At 37.6% G+C, this 24,612-nt stretch overlaps 1 protein-coding gene across 1 annotated transcript in view; it reads left to right on the top strand.

The window, feature by feature from the left end:
- The window catches only part of LOC144969443 (uncharacterized), an 89,512-nt gene that overhangs the window by 45,919 nt on the left and 18,981 nt on the right, over positions 1-24,612 (top strand). The window contains exons 2-3 of the mRNA XM_078908553.1: positions 379-435; positions 22,175-22,362. Coding sequence (XP_078764679.1) covers positions 379-435; positions 22,175-22,362 — 245 coding nt within the window. The remainder of the gene's footprint in view (positions 1-378; positions 436-22,174; positions 22,363-24,612) is intronic.

The raw sequence follows: 24,612 nt of genomic DNA, 5'->3' as shown, positions 1-24,612 counted from the left end.
ACTTTAAGGTGATCTCAAACTAAGTACTTTGACACTGTGCTCTTGGAATCTACATCTGTTTCCTATTTGAACCAATTCCCCTATGTCTTACCTTTTCTTGGGTGCTTTAATTGTAATTCTAGAACTTTTTACTATCCCATTTTCTTCCTTTTACTGGCGCTGATATGACCTTAATGTGTTGCAAGCGCCGTAAAACCCTTAAAAACAAACAAACAAACAAACAAAACAAACAATTATTTAGTAACTTAGTTTTACGACATCAACACACTTAACTGATGGGCACAATTGGGTGGATTAACTACTAATCGTAAATTTTACCCTATGTTTCATAAATTATTATAGATACTATTACTCACTGTTAACATTTTTCTTCCACAGATTGCTTCATGTTTTTAAATAACAGCACAGCACTTAGGCAACAGATAAATCGTAATGGTGAGTTTGCTGCCAGTTCATTTTACATTGAAATGATATTTTGCTGCCTAAAGATTTTGTGCGGCTATGTGGTCTAGTGGTATGGCACTCGCTTTAGGATCGGAACGTCCTGGGTTCGAGCCTTGAGCTCGGCGCATAGTTGAATCCTTGGAAAAGGCTCTTTACTCACATTCTCTCACCGTACTCAGGTGTAAAATGAGTACCTGGCCGTTAACAGGGTTGTCTTTGTCCGAAAAATTGTAATATCGCCTAACAGGCGTCATGTCCCGTCCTACATGTTAAATGTTAAATTTTATTTATTTATTTATTTATTTATTTATTTATTTATTTATAGTCTGGTTAATACAGTATTGTGACTATTACACATAAATGCGGATGGCAAAAAAAAAAAAAAAACCCAACAAAAACAATAACAAAGACCTGAGTGACGTCAACTTCGTTCTCGATCTTTCTATATATAACAACGCCGACGAGAAATATATCACGATAAATTGCCATGCTTACATTTTGAATGAATCTCACCAGTTACCGTCGTGACTAATTTCTCAATTCCCTCTAAAGATAGATCGAAGTTGACGTCACTCAAGCCTTTGTTATTGTATTTTGCCATCCGCGTTTGTGAGTGATTCTCGGTAAAATGTATTAACCAGACTATAAACCTTTAATATTACACATAGTTTTGTGTGTTGGTCTGTTATACTTCCGGAAGGCAATGTTATGAGTTTTTTTTAGCCAAGCGCATACTATCTATACTCATTACATGCCAAAGAACTTTGCTTAACTTTTTATTCTGGCAAAGACACACACACACACAGAGGGAGAGAGAGAGAGAGAGAGAGAGAGAGAGAGAGAGTTCTTTTGAATCCTGTTTCCTCTATAGATAGAATGCGCTTGGCCAAGGAGTTCACAACATTGCCATCCGGAAGTATAACGGACCAACACACAAACTCTGTGTAACCATGAACTTTTATAGTCCGGTTAATACAGTTTAGTGAGAACAACTCACAAATGCGGATGGCAAAAACAATAACAAAGGCCTGAGTGACGTCATCTGCATGCTATCTATTGTACCTTTCCGTTTGATTTTCTCTCTGCCCAGGGTATTCTCCGCATTCGTCTCAACAACCATATCACCACCGATTACTCATATGTGACCCATCGTCTCAAAACGGTATTATGTCGGAACGAACCAGATGCTTAAAATCTGAATTAAATGTTAGACTGTTGAAAAATATAAAGCGTTGGCATTAACACCCTAAAATATAGTATCCATTCTCCTCAATAAAATATACAAACTCAACACAAGTCTGATATTTCTGGCTATAAATTCAATCTTCATCTTAACCAACCTGACTTAATACCGTTTTGAGGCGTAGGGTCACATATATCAATCTGTCAATAATATTTTTATGATTTTTATATTTGCCAGTAATTCTGTTGTTAGTTGGCGAAAATTTAACATTAGCAAAAACGAACAATTCCACCCCCCCACCCCCAACTCTATTAAAAATAGAAAAGAATAGTTTATATTTTGATTGAGTAATGTTGCCACTTTGGCCTTATTAAAGTCAAATAATAATGGTGATGCCAAGAATTGGATTTGTGGAGGAACAGGAATCGAGCTATTGAGAAGATCTGAGGACAGATATGGTTGGAGGGACATGATCGCAGATGTCTGCAACAGGCCTGGCACTTGATGATGATGAATAATAGTGGAGGCCATATTGATATATTAATTGAATTGATCGTCTACTGTTGTGATCGAATGTGATTCTCCCCTTAGAGTTTTTCATTTTCTTAGCCACGGAACTCAAAATCAAGATTCGGTCGAATACCCGGACTCAGCTTGCTTGTTTAAAATAAAGTTATGATAAATTATATATAGTGTGTTGCAAAACAAGACCTGAGGTCAACCATTACAATGTGCGGCTATGTGGTCTTGTGGTATGACACCGGCTTTCGGATTGGAAGGTCCTGGGTTCGAGCCTCTCGCTCGGCGCATAGTCGAGTCCTTGGAAAATGCTCTTTACTCTTTACTCACATTCTCTCACTGTACTCAGGTGTAAAATGAGTACCTGGCTGTTGACAGCATTGTCTCTGTCAGAAAAAAATTGTAATATCGCCTAACAGGCGTCATGTTTCGTTCTACATGTTATGTCTCGCTGTTGGTCAGGGACCCTTTGAGCACATTTAGTAGATATTGCGCTATATAAAAAAAATATGCCTTTTCCGCCACTACATTATAAGACATCGTCGTCTAGGCATTCCACGAAGGAATATAGATAACTCATCAAACAAGATGTCTGATGTCAACAGGAATCACTCATGTTGTCACAGTGAGCAAATTGGGGGTTAATAATCTTGCTCAAGGAAAAGAAACAAACGAAAGTGCCTGAAGCGGGGCTCGAACCCGGGTCGTTCCGGGTCACAGTGCAATGCCTTAACCACTCGGCCACTTCGCCCCCGCCCTATATAAAAGGTCATTAAAAAAAAGCTCATTCAATGTTCCAATAAGATAAAACAATGGAATATTATAAAGACTGGATCACTAAGAATTGAAATATCCATCTGAAGCATTTCCATCTCTTTTTAACCACCCGATAAAAACCGTTTGTTTAATTCCGGCACTTCAGTGATTTAAATCTGAAAAAGTTGTTTTTGAAACAGTTGTAGAGAAATCATGATACACACAGTGTACTTGTATATGTGACCCTTCGCCTCAAAACGGTATTAAGTCGGGATGGTTAAGATGTTGAAAATTGAATTTATAGCCAGAAATATCAGACTGGTGTTGAGTTTGTATGTTTTATTGAGGAGAATGGATATCATATTTTAGAGTGCTAATGCCAACAATTTATATTTTTGAACAGTTTAACATTAAATTCGGCTTTTAAGCATCTGGTTTGTTCCGACATAATACCGTTTTGAGACGACTGGTCACATATTCTGTCTCTCTCTCTCTCTCTCTCTCTCTCTCTCTCTCTCTCTCTCTCTCTCTCTCTCTCTTATGCCTTTTCCGCCACGACATCATAAGACATCATCGCCTAGGCATTCCACGAAGGAATATAGATAACTCATCAAACAAGATGTCTGATGTCAACAGGAATCACCTATGTTGTCCAAGTGAGCAAATTGGGGGTTAATAAACTTGCTCAAGGTTAAAAAAAACGAAAGTGCCTGAACCGGGGCTCGAACCCTGGTCCTTCCGGGTCATAGTGCAATGCCTTATCCACTCGACCACTTGTTAGGAATAAAAGTATTGAAGGTTAATTATTTGAACTGTCTGGTCATCTCTGTGGTGTAGTGGTTGCGGGAATGTTTAAAAGTTCTCGTATATGTAGGGGGGCAGCGTGGCTCAGCAGTACGGTCTTTGCTTCGTACCCGAAAGGTATCGAGTTCGATCACCCGCCGCTGCGCTGTGTGGCCTTGAGCAAGTCACCTCGTCTTAGCTCAATTTGCGGCGCTGCACCGCGGCTGACGCCTGGGTTATCCCAGTCTTCCCTTGGAATAGACCCTATAGACAAATTTCCCCTATGGGATGAATAAAGGGAATTTTATTTTTTATTTTATATTTTTTATCTATTTTTAAATATTTTTTTCTGATTTATCTTACACAACATCAGTACCTGCCCCCAGGATTTTCCCTGTATATTTCAATTGCGCAATCATTATGAAAATTGTAAAAAAAAACAACAACTCCCTCTGTGGTTTAATGTTTGCACGCCTAACGGGTACTTGAGCTATGTTGGGTTCAATCCCCAATCGAGACGAGCTAATTTTTTAAGGCCATTTTTCTTGTGTATTTTTCTTTCTTTGTTTAGTACCTCCATATGTGCCCGGTCTCGGTCCCAACATTTTCCTTTCCATATTGTCATGTCGCAAACTCTGTAACTGTAAAGAAAGCAAGCAAAGAACTCCCTCAACGGGTGACAAGAAAAGTCAAGAGAGGGGAAAATGACGAAACACGTAGCATATTTTGTGATTCCCAAATAGCAAATAGTGTCTTCCCACGACACTCCAAAGGCTCTTTTAAAAATAAAATAATGACACTCCTCGGGATATTTTGTTAAAAAATCGCAATGTTCATTACATATGAGAGAAAATAATTTGTTTTATATAACGGAATGGCTTTGGACACTGCGTCGTATTTATTTTCTCGAGTATTCCAATTAAAATTTTCAACAATCGAATCTGCCGCTCAAACGTCAGAATTATTTCACTCTTGATTAAGCACGAGCTTCTCCAATTTGTGTCCCCTTGGGGCAAAGGATGAAAACAGCTCGACAAGGATTGTTGTCTTTGTGCAATCTAAATAATTCGAAAAAAGAGGGCGACAGAATATTAAAGATGATGAGAAAGGAAAGAGAAGAACATACAAGATGATGGAAATCATCTTTTGTCTTACGCAATTCGTTACCTTCCTATGGTCTGCAGGAGGTCACTCGCTGTATCTTCTATCCCCATAGGTCTGTTTTCTGAGTTGCTTTCTGTTTTTCTCTTGGAATGGAATTACTTGGTTTTGTTCTGGCCCTTGCCGGAGTCCTTGGCTAAGAATGAAGCAGTCAAATATATAGCGTTAGTTTTGAGAGATTATATTTTTTTCCCTTGTAAATCATCTCTCTCTCTCTCTCTCTCCCTCTCTCTCTCTCTCCCTCCCTCTCTCTCTCTCTCCCTCCCTCCCTCTCCCTCCCTCCCTCCCTCTCTCTCTCTCCATCTCCCTCTCCCTCCCTCCATCTCTCTCTCTCTCTCTCATGTACTGATCGTTATATTTTTCTTTTGAACATATCTTGTTTATATTTGAATGTAATCATCTTAGTGGGATCCTGTGCTTGTGTCTGAATGAGACTTAGGTAATCTCAAACAAAGTACATTGGTGGTATGCTCTCTGAATATACATCTGTTTCCAATTTGAACAAATTCCCCGTTGTCTTACTGTTCTTGGGTGCTCTCAACTTCTAGAATTTTTCGACTATCATATTTTCCTCCTTTTAATAGGATTCAATAGTCTGATGTCACGTCTGGCCATCAACGAGCAGCTTGGTTCTAAACAAAGAAAATCGGTACTTTTTATTCTTCGTGCTGGCTGGAACTTTTTCATTTGTCATGTGATCAGAATGTATAAAAGTCAAAACATGATCAGATTTATAATGTTTTTATTTCATCTGGATACGCTTTTATGCTCGTCGGAGAAATATTTCATTAGGGCGTCCGCCATTGTTCCGATAGTTTAGAGCCAGTTACTAAGTTACTATGCGTCATTACGAGGGAAGTGACGTCATGACTGTTGAAACCTATTCCTTACGGGCTCATTGTTGTAATGGAAATATCAAAAAATGACTCAAAATATTGTCCATTATACAACAATGTAAATCAAGGCCCAGAAGTGTGTTCGGATGTCAGACCTGAAAATATGTACACGTCGCCCTGACATAAATGCCGCTTTGAGATAGATCGTCAAATATGTGACCCATTGCCTCAATCTTGTATTATGTCGGAATGAACAAGATATGTAAAATAACTGAGTTTACAGTCAACATAATAATATGAGAATGAAGAAATTTGTTATTTAAAAAAAGTTTTATGAACAAGACTCACTCTCCTCAATGGGGTCATTTACATTTTACAGTCGTTGACTCAAACGATTATTTAAAAAATAAAATAGGCAAAATGATCAGTCCTTAATTTGACCTTGGCCTTGGGAATCGCCCTCTGGCTACCGTTACCAGATCCATTTGCGCGCACCTACACACTTCATTACCAGACGGATTTTATTGTTGATGTCTCAAAACATTCGTCACGATCTATGTTACTTTCCACAATACAGTTGTATATTGATTGAATTAGACGAATGTCGTGTTTGTAATGGCCTTCATTTATCCTCAAATATTATCTACTATTATAATAAAGAAATATTTGATATGTTTCATACAGTGCTATAAATACAAAAGTTATAAAATCTGTTTGAAAATATACAGAAAAATCAATCGTCTAAAGAATACTGGCATCTCAAATCTTCATTTAGATATAGATAGTGTGCGCTTGGCTAAGAAGCTCATAACATTGCCATCCGGAAGTATAACGGACCAACATACAAAACTATGTGTAACCATGAACTTTTATAGTCTGGTTCATATACAGTTTAGTGAGAAGTACTCATAAACGTGGATGGCAAAAAACAATAACAAAGACCAGCGTGACGTCGTCTTCTTTCTATCTATAGATAGTTCGAAGTTGACGTCACTCAGGTCTTTGTTATTGCTTTTTGCCATCCGCGTTTATGAGTAATGCTCACTGAACTGTATTAACCCGACTATAAACGTTCATGGATACACACAGTTTTGTGTGTTGGTCCGTTATATTTCCGGATGGCAATGTTATGAGCTTCTTAGCCAAGCGCATACTATCTACAGTCTGGTTCATACAGTCAAGTGAGAAGTACTCATAAACGTGGATGGCAAAAAACAATAACAAAGCCCAGCGTGACGTCGTCTTCTTTCTATCTATAGATAGAATGCGCTTGGCCAAGGAGTTCAAACATTGCCATCCGGAAGTATAACGGACCAACACACAAAACTGTGTGTATCCATGAACGTTTATAGTGGGGTTAATACAGTTTAGTGAGAACAACTCATAAACGTGGATGGCAAAAAAACAATAACAAAGACCAGCGTGACGTCATCTTCGTTCTTTCTATAGATAGTTCAAAGATGACGTCACTCAGGCCTTTGTTATTGTTTTTGCCATCCGCGTTTGTGAGTTGTTCTTACTAAACTGTATTAACCAGACTATAAAAGTTCATGGTTACACAGAGTATGTGTGTTGGTCCGTTATACTTCCGGATGGCAATGTTATGAACTCCTTGGCCAAGCGCATTCTATCTATAGAAATACTCGTATGTCACAGGCAATTCAAGTAAACATATTAGGGGATAAAATAGCATTCTTGCTTTGTACTTCCTAAGACTAATTTGACACATTTTAAAAAATTATAGATAGTATGCGCTTGGCTAAGAAGCTCATAACATTGCCATCCGGAAGTATAACGGACCTACACACAAAACTCTGTGTATCCATGAACGTTTATAGTCAGGTTAATACAGTTCAGTGAGCATTACTCATAAACGCGGAGGCAAAAAAACAATAACAAAGACCTGAGTGACGTCATCTTCGAACTATATATAGCCTTTTCCGCCCACGCGGAAATCTTATTTTCTCTTTTTTTTCCAAGAGAAAAGAAAAATGCTTTATAAATAGATATTTAATAGCCATTTGCTATTTCAATAAAGCATTCTTTTCCTTTCTTTCTTTATTTCTTTCTGTCTTTTATTTTTCGGAGACATAAAGTAATGAATTTTCACGAAAATGAAAGGCAGCCCAGCTCTATCCATCACGTGCTCACCGTAATCACCTCCCGGTGTGTTCGGCGACCAAACACATTAATGCTATGCGTTTAAGTAAAATACTCAATAACTCAGCTGCCAGGTGAAATATATCAACCCATACAACTCAGCGCTTCGAAGCTATGGCATAAGCTCTATATAAACGTACATTTATTATATATACAACTACATATCACCCAAAGGTTTATTGTCTGATAGGTATAATAATATTTTAGCGAGAACTAATTAATCTTCCAATTGGCGGTCTAACTAACAACAATAACAACGAGCTGAGTGACGTCAGCTTCATACTTTCTATAGATAGTTCGAAGATGACGTCACTCAAGCCTTTGTTATTGTTTTTGCCACCCGCGTTTGTGAGTGATTCTCACTAAACTGTATCAACCACACTATAAAAGTTCATGGATACACACAGTTTTGTGTGTTGGTCCGTTATACTTCCGGATGGCAATGTTATGAGCTTATTTGCCAAGCGCATACTATCTACAGATAGAATGCGCTTGGCCAAGGAGTTCACAACATTGCCATCCGGAAGTATAACGGACCAACACACAAACTCTGTGTAACCATGAACTTTTATAGTGTGGTTGATACAGTTTAGTGAGAACAACTCACAAACGCGGGTGGCAAAAACAATAACAAAGGCCTGATGACGTCATCTGCATACTATCTATAGAACGAACTTTTGTTATTGTTTTTTTTTAAACCGCCAGTTTCACTTAATTTTCTCAACCCGACTATTGATGCTATGCGCTCAGTAAAAAAACTCAAACCAGTCGCCAGCCGGATATGCCGGAACACAAAACAAAATAATAGTGAGAGCTGCTCACACAAAAAATGACTGGCTTAAAACAAGAACAAAGAGCTGAGAGACATTAACTTCGTTCCTTCTTTACATGTCTAAGGTTGGTGCACATTGCTTTTGGTGGTGATGGTACATTTGATCCGGCGGGCAGGACTGGTGATTATTTTTCTTCAACGGATACACCCAATATTATGATTATCGAGGTTAATGCCGATAGGGAAGTTCTCAATTGATTCGTTGTGGGAGGAAACAGTCGGAGGGCAAAACGTTATTAAATTGCATCGAAAGAAGTCTGACAGGCACTCAAAACTAATTGTGACCGAGCGTTTCTACCTGGTATTATGTGCGGCTATGTGGTCTAGTGGTATGGCACTCGCTTTCGAATCGGAAGGTCCTGGGTTCGAGCCTCTCGCTCGGCGCATAGTTGAGTCCTTGGAAAAAGGCTCTTTATTCACATTCTCTCACCGTACTCGGGTATAAAATGAGTACCTGGCCGTTAACAGGGTTGTCTTTGTCCGAAAAATTGTAATATCGCCTAACAGGCGTCATGTCCCGTCCTACATGTTAAATGTTGCTGTTGACCAGGGACCACTTGTAAAGCGCTTTGAGCACATTTAGTGGATATTGCGCTATATAAAGCTCAATTTATTATATTGAAACAAATTAGATAATGAGAGGTAATGTTTAAAGTAATCATGATTCGAATTTAGAAATTTGAAGGGTTTCTTTTTGAATTATAGAAACCAATTTTACTCTCCCCAAATAATATCATTTACTTGAAATCAAACGTTTTATCTTCTCTTTTTTTTTTTGACTTTTTAATTTTTTTTTATTTTTTTTTTTTTTGGTTTTCTTGGTTTATATATATATATATATTATATATATATATATATATATATATATATATATATATATATATATATATATATATATATATAAAATATTGGTTTTGTTTTTTAAATTTTAAGGTCAATATCCGTATACCTGTTATTATTGTCGTATTTAAAAGACGGAGATCAATCGAAATTGGCAAAGTGACGACAAACATTGGGTGTCTCCCATTCCTGAGGTTAAAAAAAAACAACAAAAAAACCCCCAAAAAAACAAAACGTTTTATCTTCAGCTTAACATCCACTTAAACAAAAAAAAAAAATCCCCCCCCAAAAAACAACAATCAAGCAACATAGCAATTCAATTATTAAAAAAAAAATCTCAGTCACGCGTCTGGTGTTTACTAAAATAGATTTTGATGGGTAACACGATCCTGCTCACAATGATACATTCTTCATGTCAAACTGTTAAATTCGAGAACAACCGTTGTAAATCGGGAATATCTACAATCTACATCTTGATAAGAAATAATGTAGGGGAGTTCATTGGACGGAGTGATTATATGGGTCTTGAATTTCTATGTCGGAAAGTACTAACTCTTGGGTGGGTTTCCTAACTCTTGGGTGGGTTTCCTAACTCTTGGGTGGGGTTTTTGACCTCGATGTGAACTTGATGTGTCTTCTCTATTAACACTTTTGGGAGATGGCAGTTTTTATCTTGTAAATCAACTTGTGATGGAAATAACAATTGGATTCAGTAGTCTGATGTCACGCGCCCGGCAACGGCGGCCATCTTGGTTCTAAACAAAGAAAATCATTACTTTTTATTCTTCATGCTGGCTAGAACTTTTCATTCCCTTTTCATATGCCTTGTGATCAGAATGTGTAAAAGTCAAAACATGATCAAATTGGTGGTTTTTTTCCCTCTGGATACGCGTTTAAGCTTGCCGGAGAAATATTTCATACGGCGTCCGCCATTGTTCCGATAGTTTAGAGCCAGTGTTACTAAGTTACCATGCGTCATAAGGAAGGAAGTGACGTTACGGCTTTTGAAGACAATTGCGGGATTTCTGGGAGGGTCATCGAGTTCCGGTGGTGGGCAGGAGGTCACTTGGTGTGTCTTCTATCATTCTATAGATAGTATGCAGATGACGTCACTCAGGTCTTTGTTATTGTTTTTTTTTTTTGCCATCCGCGTTTATGAGTAATGCTCACTGAACTGTATTAACCAGACTATAAAAGTTCATGGTTACACAGAGTTTTGTGTGTTGGCCCGTTATACTTCCGGATGGCAATGTTATGAGCTTCTTAGCCAAGTGCATACTCTCTCAGTGTAACGGACCAACACACAAAACTGTGTGTAACCAAGAATTTTTATAGTCTGGTTAATACAGTTTAGTGAGAATCACTCACAAACGCGGATGGCAAAATACAATACCAAAGGCCTGAGTGACGTCATCTTCGAACTATCTATATGTTTTCTGAGTTGCTTTCTGTCTTTGTCTTGGAATGGAATCGGGGATCTTCCCGAAGTCCTTGGCTGAGAGGGAAACAGTCAAATGTATAGTATTAGTTTCGGGGGGTGATATTATTTTATTTTTAACCCTCTCCTTACCACCTATTGGAAAATCGTCACATTCGTTACGATGCAACCGTCACTTTTCTCATCCAGATTTCATTTCTTCTTGCCATAGCTATAAAAACTTGGCATTCTGTAATGTAGCTCATATTGTCGAACAATATTATGTATAGAACGTGCTTGTTGCTTTTCTGTTTGAGTAAGAAATGTCTGTTTTTGTGTTGGGTGGGTGGGAAGTTTTGGGGAAAACTGTGAAAATGGCTGGTAAGGAGAGAGTTAAATCATCTTTCTGTTATGCATTGTTATTTAATATTTTATTTCATTTAAGTGTATTCCTCTTGATGGAATCCCGCGCTCGTGTTTGGATGAATCTTTTAGGTGATCCATGACCAACTATAGATAGGTCGAAGATGACGTCACTCAGGTCTTTGTTATTGTTTTTTGCCATCCGCGCTTATGAGTAATGCTCACTGAACTGTATTAACCCGACTATAAACGTTCATGGATACACACAGTTTTGTGTGTTGCTCCGTTATACTTCCGGATGGCAATGTTGTGAGCCCCTTAGCCAAGCGCATACTATCTATATAGCTAATCGATAACTATGGAGATGGTCTTGGGTGATCTCAAACTAAGTACAATGATAGCATGTTCTTGGAATTTACACCTTCGATGTTCGCTATTAAAACCATTCCCTTTTGTATGAATTTTCCTCATGTGCTTTCAATAGGATTCAGTAGTCGTAACGTCACTTCCTTCCTTATGACGCATGGTAACTTAGTAACACTGGCTCTAAACTATCGGAACAATGGCGGACGCCCGTATGAAATATTTCTCCGGCGAGCATAAAAGCGTTTCCAGAGGAAAACAAACCCATAAATTTGATCATGTTTTGACTTTTACACATTCTGATCACAAGGCATACGAAAAGGGATCGAAAAGTTCTAGCTAGCATGAAGAATAAAAAGTAATGATTTTCTTTGTTTAGAACCAAGATGGCCGCCGTTGCCGGGCGCGTGACATCAGACTACTGAATCCAATTGCAAATCGAGAATTTTTAAAAACTATATCCCAGTTTCTTCCTTTTTACTGGCGCTGAAATGACGTAAATGTGTCACAAGCGCTGTAAAAGACTTTAAAATTAAAAAAAAAAACCCAAAGAAACGCATGAGTTTTAATATCTTATAATCCCATATTTCCCTTCATTTAAAAAAAAAATGTGAGCTTTATATAGAGCAATATCCACTAAATGTGCTCAAAGCGCTTTACAAGGGGTCCCTGGTCAACAGTAACATTTAACATGTAGGACGGGACATGACGCCTGTTAGGCGATATTACAATTTTTCGGACAAAGACAACGCTGTTAACGACCAGGTACTCATTTTACACCTGAGTACGGTGAGAGAATGTGAGTAAAGTGCCTTTTCCAAGGACTCAACTATGCGCCGAGCGCGAGGCTCGAACCCAGGACCTTCCGATCCGAAAGCGAGTGTCATACCACTAGACCACATAGCCGCACTAGCCGATTTTAAAATCTAAATTCAATTCCTTCAGGCTCCCCTCGATATAACGTTGTTTAATAATTATATATACTTTATTCATCCAAAAAAATGGAAATTCGTTTACAGACGTGGCATGCATGAAAATGTATAAACACAAAGTTGAGAATCTATGGCGACAATGTATACATATATATACATGCAAATGTACAAACATGTAAAAATATACAACCAAGAACCAATAGATAGTATGCGCTTGGCTAAGAAGCTCATAACATTGCCATCCGGAAGTATAACGGACCAACACACAAAACTGTGTGTATCCATGAACGTTTAGAGTCGGGTTAATACAGTTCAGTGAGCATTACTCATAAAACGCGGAGTCAAAAAACAATAACAAAGACCTGAGTGACGTCATCTGCATACTATCTATAGCAACACCTTATACATTAATTTGATAAATTGAGATAGGCCATACCTCTGGCCTTTAGTCCGAACTTGTGGGTGTAAATTTAAAAAGATAGTATTTAATTTAAATCACAGTTGGGCGTTAACAATTCGAACACTATGTGGCAAAAATGAATTAAGGTGACTGATCACATTTGTTGTTATTTCACGATTGGCAACTTATTATCATTTTTTAGAAATTTTATACTTTCAATTCACTTATTTCACACAAACTCTCAAGCTGTTTAAAGCACCATGTGCGGCTATGTGGTCTTGCGGTATGACACTCGCTTTCGGATCGAAAGGTCTTGGGTTCGAGCCTTGCGCTCGGCGCTTAGTTGAGTCCTTGGAGAAGGCAGGCTCTTTACTCACAATCTCTCACCGTACTCATGTGTCAAATGAGTACCTGGCCCTAACAGCGTTGTCTGTGTTCGAAAAGAAATTGTAATACCGCCTAACAGGCGTCATGTTCCGTCCTAAATGTTAAATGTTGCTGTTGACCAGGGACCCATTGTAAAGCGCATTGAGCACGTTTAGTAGATATTGCTCTATATAAAAGCTCTTTTTTGTTTTTTTTTAAAGCACACTAAGCATTTCGAAATACTATTGGGAAATCCGCCCCCACTTTCGCTACGTATCGACCCCCTGGCCTGTACATAAGGAAACCTTTGTTTTTTTGTAGGGCTTTAATCAAGGGTTGGTTGAATTGCTCCTTGTTCCGAATTAAAAGATGATGATGATAATAAGGATGATGATGATAATAAGGAGAATAATGAAATAGTATAACAAGGATAATGAGAATAAATAAATAAATAAATTAATAAATTAATAATAATAATAATAATAATAATAATAATAATAATTATAATAATTATAATAATATAATAATAATAATAATAATAATAATAATAATAATATAATAATAATAATAATAATAATAATAATAATAATAATAAATAATAATAATAATAATAATAATAATAATAATAATAAAAATAATAATAATTAGTGGCCGAGTGGTTAAGGCATTGTACTGTGACCCGGAAGGTCCCGGGTTCGAGCCCCGCTTCAGGCACTTTCGTTTTTTTTCCTTGGGCAATATTACATACCCCCAATTTGCTCACATGGATACCATGGGTACGTCCCGTTGACATCAGACATCATGTGTGATGATTTATATTCCTTCGTGGTTTGCCTAGGCGACGATGTCTTATGATGCTGTGGCAGAGGGGCATAATTAGTTAATTTTATTATTATTATTATTATTATTATTATTATTATTATTATTATTATTATTATTATTATTATTATTATTATTATTTTTATAATAATAATAATAATAATAATAATAATAATAATAATAATAATAATAATAATAATAAAATAAATAATAATAATAATAATAATAATAATAATAATAATAATAATAATAATAATTATTATATTATTATTATTATTATTATTATTATTATTATTATCATTATTATTATTATTATTATTATTATTATTATTATTATTATTACATGAAGTCCCAAGCCAACAGCAACACAGGTCACGTAGGACGAGGCAAAAGGCCTGTAAGGCGATGTTAATTTCTTTTTTTTTCCGACAGAGGCAACGCTGTTAACAACCAGCTATTCATTTAACTCCCCGAGTACGACGAGACAACGTGAGTGAAAAGCATTTTCAAATGACTTAAATTTTAACCGTTCAGAGCGGAACTCGAACCAAGGAACTACCGGTCCGAAGGCGAGTGTCCTACCACAAGACTATATAGATAGAATGAAGTTGACGTCACTTGAGTCTTTGTTATTGTTTTTTGCCATTCGCGTGTATGAGTAATTCTCACTAAACTGTATAGATAGTATGTACTTGGCTAAGAAGCTCACAACATTGCCATCCGGGAGTATAACGGACCAACACACAAAACTATGTGTAACCATGAACGTTTATAGTCTGGTTGATACAGTTTAATGAGAAATACTCATAAACGCGCATGGCAAGAAACAATAACAAAGACTCTAGTGACGTCAACTTCATTCTATCTATAAACCAGACTGTAAACGTTTAAGGTTACACACAGTTTTGTGTGTTGGTCATTTATACTTCCGGATGGCAATGTTATGAGCTTCTTAGCTAAGCGCATACTACCTATTGATAGTTCGAAGATGGCGTCACACAGGTCTTTGTTATTGTTTTTTGCCATCCGCGTTTATGAGTAATGCTCACTGAACTGTATTAACCTGACTATAAACGTTCATGGATACACACAGTTTTGTGTGTTGGTCCGTTATACTTCAGGATGGCAATGTTATGAGATTCTTAGCCAAGCGCATACTATCTATAGCCTCAAACATATTAAAAATGTGAAAGAGGAAGCAGCGACGTTTGCTGAGATGAAACAAGAAATAAACAACTAAAATATAATACTATAAACAAAAGAAATAGACTTGGAATGTAGGAAAACAAAAACAGAAAGAAATGAATGCATTAAAATTAATAAATTGTGACCCGTCGTCTCACAACGGTATTATGTCGGAACAAACCAGATGCTTAAAAGCCGAATTTAATGTTAAACTGGTCAAAAATTTAAATTGTTGGCATTAGCACCCTAAAATATGGTATCCATTCTCCTCAATAAAACATACAAACTCAACACAAGACTGATATTTCTGGCTATAAATTCAATTTTCAACATCTTAATCATCCCGACTTAATACCGTTTTGAGGCGAAGGGTCACAATTAGGGTAAATAGTCGCTAATTTAAAGAGCAAGAAGAAATAGACGGAAAGCTCACATAGAAAAATAATACTTCAAGACAATAATGAAGGGATCGGAAGGTCCTGGGTTCGAGCCTCGCTCGACGCATAGTTGAGTCCTTGGAAAAGACTCTTTACTCACATTCTCTCACCGTACTCGGGTGTAAAATGAGAACCTGGCCGTTAACAGCGTTGTCTTTGTCCGAAAAATTGTAATATCGCCTAACAGGCGTCATGTCTCGTCCTACATGTTAAATGTTGCTGTTGACCAAGGACCCCTTGTAAAGCGCTTTGAGCACGTTAAGTGGATATTGCGCTATATAAAAGCTCATTTTTAAAAAAAGGGAAATAAACACATACAAGAAAACAAAAGGAACTGAGAAACAAAAAGAAGCGGTAAAAACGGATGTGGGGGATATTCTTAAAATAATATCAGATTGACGAAGACCTTTACAAATCCACGACAAAAGAGCTTAGGAATCTCAAGATTTCTTTTTGACAGGGTCCTAATTATGAATGTTGTCTAAATCGTTGAATGCTATGAAAGGTATTCATCGACTGGTAACATTTAAAATTATTCTTATTACTTGTGGTGTTTTTCAAAAGCATTTAAAGGATTTCCTCCTATTGTTAGCCTGTAACTCACGATATGATACCAGGGTTGCCAGATTATTTTCAGGCATTCTGCCAACTGGATTTTAAAAATCTGCCAAATACCACAAAAATCCGCCAAACCGTACTATTAATAGCACCCATTTGAAAACTCATCAGTTTTGTTAAACAAAAAATTCGCAAGGCCGATGTCATTTTTTTTCATATCCAAACTTTTAAAACATCACTAATACATAAAATTGCCGTGGAAAACGTGGAGTAAACCTATAATATCAGATAATAAAAGTTGCCAAATATCTGCCAAACTGCCAAACCGTTTTTTCTCTGCCAGACGACTCAAATTCTGCCAAAAAAAAGGACATTTGGCAGAAAATATGCCAAATTGGCAACCCTGTATGATACGATACAACAATAGATCACGAAGATCAATAATTATAATATACACTGTTCTTTGCTTAACAAATGAAATAGAATTTGTAGGACATGTAATACAGTGGTCCCTGTTTGATGCCTCCAAATTATCTAGTAACTGATTCACATCTTTTGTTTGTTTGTTTTTTTGTTTTTTTTTTTGTTTTTTTTTGTTTTTGTTTTGAGATTCATTTGAAAGGAGTGTGGTCGACTAAACATTACTCTCGCCCACATCCATGCAGAACATTTATATACCCCATCTCTCTCTCTCTCTCTATCTCTCTCTCTCTCTATCTCTCTCTCTCTATCTCTCTCTCTCTCTCTCTCTCTCTTTCTCTCTCTCTGTCCATGTATCCATCTATCTCTATCTCTCACTCTCTTTCTCTCTATCCTGACCTCCCATAGTGGGCAGGGAGGTACATACTGTGTCTTCTATCCCCTTATATATTATCCAACAAGCTTTATCTCTTTGTCTTGGAATGAGATTACTTGTTTTTTTCCGGGCCCTCGTCGGAGTCCTGGCTGAGAGGGAAACAGTCAAATGCATAGTTATTGTTTTGGGAGATGATATTTTTTTTCCTTGTAAATCATCTCTCTGTTATGTATTATTATATTTGTTATTTTTAATGTATACTGTAAACATTTGAGTGTATTCTCTTTGTTGGGTTTTGTGCTTGTGTCCGGAAGAGACTTATAGGTGATCTCAAACTAAGTACATTGGTGATATGCTCTTGGATTCTACATCTGATCCCTATTTGTTCCCTATTCCCCTTTGTCTTACTTTCTCTTGGGTGCTTTAATTGTAATTCTAGAACTTTTTACTATCCCATTTTCTTCCTTTTTACTGGCGCTGATATAACCTAAATGTGTTGCAAGCGCGTAAAACCCTTAAAAACAAACAAAACAAAACTCTCTCTCTCTTTCTCTCTCTCACTCTCTCTCACTCTCTCTCTTTCTCTCTCTCACTCTCTCTCTATCTCTCTCTCTCACTCTCTCTCTATCTCACTCTCTCTCTATCTCTCTCTCACTCATTCTCTCTCTCCCTCTCTCTCTCCTTCTCTCCCCCCTCTCTCTTTCCCCCCCTCTCTCTCTCTCCCTCTCTCTCTCTCTCTCTCTCTTTCTCTCCCCACTCTGTCTCTCCCCACTCTTTCTCTCCCCACTCTGTCTCTCCCCACTCTGTCTCTCCCCACTCTGTCTCTCCCTACTCTCTCCACCCCCCCCCTCTCTCTCCCCTCTCACTCTCTCACTCTCTCTCTCCCTCTCTCTCTCTCCCTCTCTCCCCCCCTCTCTCTCTCACCCTCTCTCACCCTCTCTCTCCCTCTCTCTCCCCCTGTTATTTTTACAACACTCAGCCACGACTTACCCACCCACTCAAAAATCATCACAATATGTATTTGAATTGTATTGAATGCAGAAGAAAAGTCTATATAAAGGAGATGTGCTTATGATCTTTTTTCTTCAACGTGATTAACTCACTCAATCCTGGAGATTTTTGCTACTTTTCAAAATTGAAAAAAAAATGTATTAAAAATGAGCATGTACCTAGATAGTTTTATTCAACTACCATAAAATGCAAAAACTAAAAACATTAGCTTTGATCTAATGTTTCCCCTCCTCCATAATTTGTCTCGTAAAGTAAAAGTAACCTGGGTAAACTACGGATATAGTCGTTGTTAGGGGTGAGTGAGTTAAGGATGTTATTTACAAATACAGTACAGGCGTCCTCTATACTTCTACCTCCTTTATAGGCAAAAAAAAATTCAGCTTTATATAGCGCAATATCCACTAAATATACTCAAAGCGCTTTACAAGGGGTCCCTGGACAACAGCAACATTTAACATGTAGGATGGGACATGACGCCTGTTAGGAGATATTACAATTTTTCGGACACAGACAACGCTGTTAACGGCCAGGTACTCATTTTACACCTGAGTACGGTGAGAGAATGTGAGTAAAGATCCTTTTCCAAGGACTTAACTATGCGCCGATCGCGAGGCTCGAACCCTGGACCTTCCGATCCGAAAGCGAGTGTCATACCACTAGACCACATAGCCGCACAAACTGGTGTGAATCTTGCTTATCCATTACTTCATTTAAAAGAAATCGTAAAAAGAACCCCTAAAACACTTTCATAACAGTTGGTGTTAACCCTACTGGTCTAAGGTCATACAAACAATTTAGATTATCAGATGTTTTGATAGTTCGATGATGACGTCACTCTGGTCTTTGTTATTGTTTTTTGATATCCGCGTTTATGAATAATGCTCACTAAACTGTATTAACCCGACTAAAAACGTTCATGGATACACACCGTTTTGTGTGTTGGTCCGTTATACTTCCGGATGGCAATGTTATGAGTTTCTTAGCCAAGCGCATACTATCTATTTATTAGAATATCAGATGTATATTATTAGTAACAAGTCTGAGACGAAACGTACAGCTGTTTCAAGTGACTAAAACTCAGACCGAATGGCAGTGGAATGGGAACGATCTATAGATAGAATGCGCTTGGCCAAGGAGTTCACAACATTGCCATCCGGAAGTATAACGGACCAACACACAAACTTTGTGTAACCATGAACTTTTATAGTCTGGTTAATACAGTTTAGTGAGAACAACTCACAAACGCGGATGGCAAAAACCATAACAAAGGCCTGAGTGACGTCATCTGCATACTAACCATATTCATGTTTTTGTCCAACCAAGTCATCAATCACATGATATGTTGTTGTTCAACGATTGGATATTTCTTCAGAAATGTAAACACGCTGCTTTGTTTATGAAAGTTATAAACATTCCAATGTGTCAAGCTGAACAAAATGACCAATCGTGATGTTAGATATTTCAAAAGTTGTGAACACTTTCCACTATTTGTGTCACTTTGAGCACGTATTCTAATTTGACCAATGACCTCGAGCACATGGAAATGTAATATAGATAGAATGCGCTTGACCAAGGAGTTCACAACATTGCCATCCGGAAGTATAACAGACCAACACACAAACTCTGTGTAACCATAAACTTTTTTAGTCTGGTTAATACAGTTTAGTGAGAACAACTCACAAACGCGGATGGCAAAAACAATAACAAAGGCCTGAGTGACGTCATCTTCGAACTATCTATAGATCATGCCCATTAGTCTGGGACTTGCTTGGTAAGCTCACATAAAAAGCAAATTGTTGAAGTTTTTGACCGAGGGACTAGATAAATCCTTAGTCCTCCTACATTAAAATGGGCCCAGGAGAAAAAATCTTTTTATGTTGTGTGATCCTATAGATAGTTCGAAGATGACGTCACTCAGGTCTTTGTTATTGTTTTTGCCATCCGCGTTTGTGAGTTGTTCTCACTAAACTGTATTAACCAGACTATAAAAGTTCATGGTTACACAGAGTTTGTGTGTTGATCCGTAAAACTTCCGGATGGCAATGTTGTGAACTCATTGGCCAAGCGCATTCTATCTATAGATAGTTCGAAGATAACGTCACTCAGGTCTTTGTTAATTTTTTTTTGCCATCCGCGTTTATGAGTAATGCTCACTGAGTTGTATTTACCTGACTATAAACGTTCATGGATACACATAGTTTTGTGTGTTGGTCCGTCATACTTCCGGATGGCAATGTTATGAGCTTCTTAGCCAAGCGCATACCATCTATATCGGGAAAACAAGCCCTATCCACCTCTATCTTCAATCTTGAATCAAATTCAGGTGTTTTAATGTATAGATGTAAATATGTTTTAATGTGGAGAGTTTCTTTGTTTAGAACCACGATGGCCGCCGTTGCTGGGCGACGTGACATCAGACATTTTGTGCTTTATTTTAAATTCATCTTCAAAAATAATCGTGAATATTATCGACAATTTTAATCTTATAGTAGTATTTATTTCTTTGTGAACTGTTGTTAAAATAATGTTATTTTAATAACGTGGCCAACAAAGGAAAAATCATCATTTACCGATCTTTCAGGAAAATGAATTCCACTTTAAAAAAAAAGAAAACAACAATAAACCAAACCAAACCAAAACAAAACAAACGAACGAACGATAAGAGCGAAAAACAAAATCAACAACCCCCTTCCCCAAATAACTCATAAATAAACAAAAACAAAATTAAAACACCACCCCAAATAAACAAACAAATGACAAAAAACAAAACAAAACAAACAAACAAAACAAAACAAAAAAAAAAAAAAACAACAACCCCCCCCCCCCCCCCCCGAAGTACGAAACAAATAAAGACAGAGAAAACTGTTCTTTTAAAAGCCTTCCCCATCCCGACGACAATTCTATATCTCAATCACAGTCGGTAATTTGTATAGACGAACTGGCCTCATTTCCCAAAGCGTTGATGACATGCCCAGACCAGATTTGCTAAACACTGACAAAACACTTGTTACAAAAATATTCCCTCAAACTTTATTTTTTAACACACTCAATCCTAGAGTTTTTTGCAACTTTTCAAAATTGGTAAAAAATGTATTAAAAATCAGCATGTGCATTCATAGTTTTATTCAACTAGCATTAACATGTAAAAACTAAAAACATTAGCTTTGATACTACGCCTAGAATTTGTTTCAAAAAAATACAATAAATAGGCAAGGGGTAAATTAACCCGGGGAAACTACGGATATAGTCGGTGTTAGGGTTGAGTGAGTTAACTTCAAATACATTGAGATTACTTGAAAAAACGCCCAATTTGTTAAAAATTCTTTTAAAAAAATATTTAAAAATGGAGATTTTATATAGCGCAATATCCACTAAATGTGCTCAAAGCGCTTTACAAGGGGTCCCTGGTCAACAGCAACATTTAACATGTAGGACGGGACATAACGCCTATTAGGCGATATTACCATTTTTCGGACAAAGACAACGCTGTTAACGGCCAGGTACTCATTTTACACCTGAGTACGGTGAGAGAGAATGTGAGTAAAGAGTATTTTCCAAGGACTCAACTATGCGCCGAGCGAGAGGCTCGAACCCAGGACCTTCCGATCCGAAAGCGAGTGTCATACCACTAGACCACATAGCCGCATTTAAATTTGAGAGATTTTAGGCTTCTTCAGAAATTTTTTGACAATTTAAGGGTCACCATGATTTATAGATAAGGGAACCGATAATCCAGTTGATCGGATATTTGATTCGCAAGCAAAGGAACCGGTATTTATAACGGGTGCACTTGAGCTCTCTCTCTCTCTCTCTCTCTCTCTCTCTCTCTCTCTCTATCTATCTCTCTCTCTCTCTCTCCCCCCCCCCCCAGTGTTCACCTAGAATTGAATGGGTAGCTTGGTGTTAGTCATCATCAGCGGCGGAACTTTGTCTGTAGGGGCAGTATTTCTTTCTTCTTGTCAAGTCTAATTTCAAACGAATTCAACATTTTTTTAAAAACATTTTTTCTTCAGATTTCAACAGTTATCTTTGGAGATTGAGGTCATCGCAGCCAGCTATTAATATGGACGAAAGAGATTTAAAAAACGAATTCCGAGCAAACTATAGGGAATCTGCATCAAGATATAAAGAGTTGGGGCAAAAGATGATGGACATGGAAAAAAGGATGATGCCAATGAAACCCCCGAACGATTTTTATCAGGTTAGAAAAGTGAGTTTTAATTCTTTTGTTTAAATTGATGAGCTCACTAAGAATTAATAGATTACGATTTAAAATTTGTATTGTGACAATTTACAAATACATATGCAACGTGCTTATTTAACTTAACACGCACTAACACACACACACACAAGCACACACACACACACACATATATATATATATATATATATATTATTACATTATATAAATGCATATAGATAGATATGATTAAATATATTAGGACGTTGCTTCCCGAACTTTCTTGCGAAACAGATTACGGTTTTCCGCCAGTCTACTTGCTTGAATTGTTGTCATTCCCAGCCATTCACATATATCTTGTTCCCAGCTTCTTGTTGGTCTACCTCTTCCTCTCTTGCCGTCTACCCTTGTCTGCAGAATGTGCTTTTCTAATGATTCGTGGCGAGTCGTGTGGCCAAAATAGTTGAGTTTCAATATAAGGTTACCCATTTTAAAACGTCATTATATTTTTATTTGGAAGCGTGTCATAAAACTTTTGGCTGTGTCTTTTTTGATATTATAAACTATGCGTGTCATTATCATCAAGATTTTTGTTTTTATCATTATTAATTTTCCTTTTCCATGATATGTGCGTACTGTTTTAACCTTTTTTTTCGCCCCATTATTTACAAGAAGTACGTTGGGCAAAAATATGACATTTGCTGTCTGTCTCGACCCCTTCCAACCCAAATAGTCTTTTGTAATCGATTCCAACACCCACTGACAATGCAAAGACCTAATTGAGAGGCACGTGGTTGTGTGGTAGTGGGTACGATAGATAACACATGGTAGTCTGTGGTGGGCACCTTTGAAGCAGAAGCCCTCGTCACTAAAGTAAGAATACAATCAAATTTTACCAAAATGGAAGACTTTGATACCAGTAAGAGGAAACACTGAGTGGCTGCGAATCGGCTTCGGTCGAGGAGCTGCCTAACAGCAAGTGCGCTTCATCAGTGGAGACTTTCCACCTGTCCCACATGTACCCGATGTGGGCAAGAACCCGACACGGCAGAGCATCTAGTCGAACGGTGTGTTGTGACGATGCTACCAGGCGGGTTCGCGATTGTGCACGAATGCGGACCTGACTTTGCTGATTGGGTCGATCGTCATAACATAGTAGTGTGAAGACCATAAGAGGCTGCTACCAAAATGGATACGTACAATTATTGATGAAACGTCATCGAGATGCTCACAGCTAGAAATCCATAATTATATAATACTATCCATCAGTTAAAATTGATTGAACAGTCTTGTCACTTCGCTAATTGAAGCATCTGCCTTATGATGTCCAACGACACGACCATGTGATTCTAAATTAGATCTTGACATTGTTAATGAAATAATGAAATTTGTAATAAATAATTTAAGTTGTTATTTCTTTAGTTGAAAGAATTCGAGCAAGACATCACGTGGATCCCCCCCCTACATGCTTCTTGCAAACAATAGCGTGCGAAAAGGTTAAAACAACACGTGCATATCATGGAGTAGAAAAGTTCTTCAATCTTCAATGGGTTGTATTTGCGAAAGGCCCCACGGACCGTTCACTGCAAATGTTCTATTACAGTCCAATCAAAACAGGGAATAGTCTCAAATTACTTTGACGAGCAAATGCATTCAACACTGTTTTGAAAGTTTCCAAGCATTCAACATTCGTTATGTCCGGTGTCAGGATATTCCAGTCATTTAGTTTTGTGGAACAAGCTGTGTTTGTATGTGTCTGTTCTTGTAAATGGTTGTATGTTTTGTGATGTATTGTATCTACGTATCGCGTACCTATCTGATTTGCATGTTGGTAACAACAAGAGATGAAGTGAGTAGGAAAGTGACAGAAGACAATAGGGAATAAAAATATTTTTTCGCGGCGGTGACGGGGGTTTAAACCCGCGACCTTACTGGTACCACAACTCCGCCTGGCCGGTGAGAGCGTGACTCTACCGTATGAGCTATCCACGATCCCCAAAAAAGATCGTCTCTAACCCTAGTCATTATTAGAGCTCTCTCTCACCGACTACTTGAGATCGCGGGTCCAACACACACAACCTCCGCGAAGTTAGTTGGCCAGCAATTAAGCTTAATAGCCCATATTCTCAACACGGGTTTTCAATAGTTTCCATTCAAGTGACTGGATGAAGAACGTCGCACAACCCAGGTCTCTGGATTTGCTTCCGGTTGCGAATCTTGCAGCTGCTATTTGTACTTTTTCAAATATTGTCTATGTCATTTTTTTTGGTG

This window comes from Berghia stephanieae, chromosome 3, assembly GCF_034508935.2.
Source record: "Berghia stephanieae isolate SIO BIC M18660-M18661 chromosome 3, UCSD_Bste_1.3, whole genome shotgun sequence".
Classification (NCBI taxonomy): Eukaryota; Metazoa; Mollusca; class Gastropoda; order Nudibranchia; family Aeolidiidae; genus Berghia; species Berghia stephanieae.
This window is presented reverse-complemented; position numbering and strand designations above follow the sequence as displayed.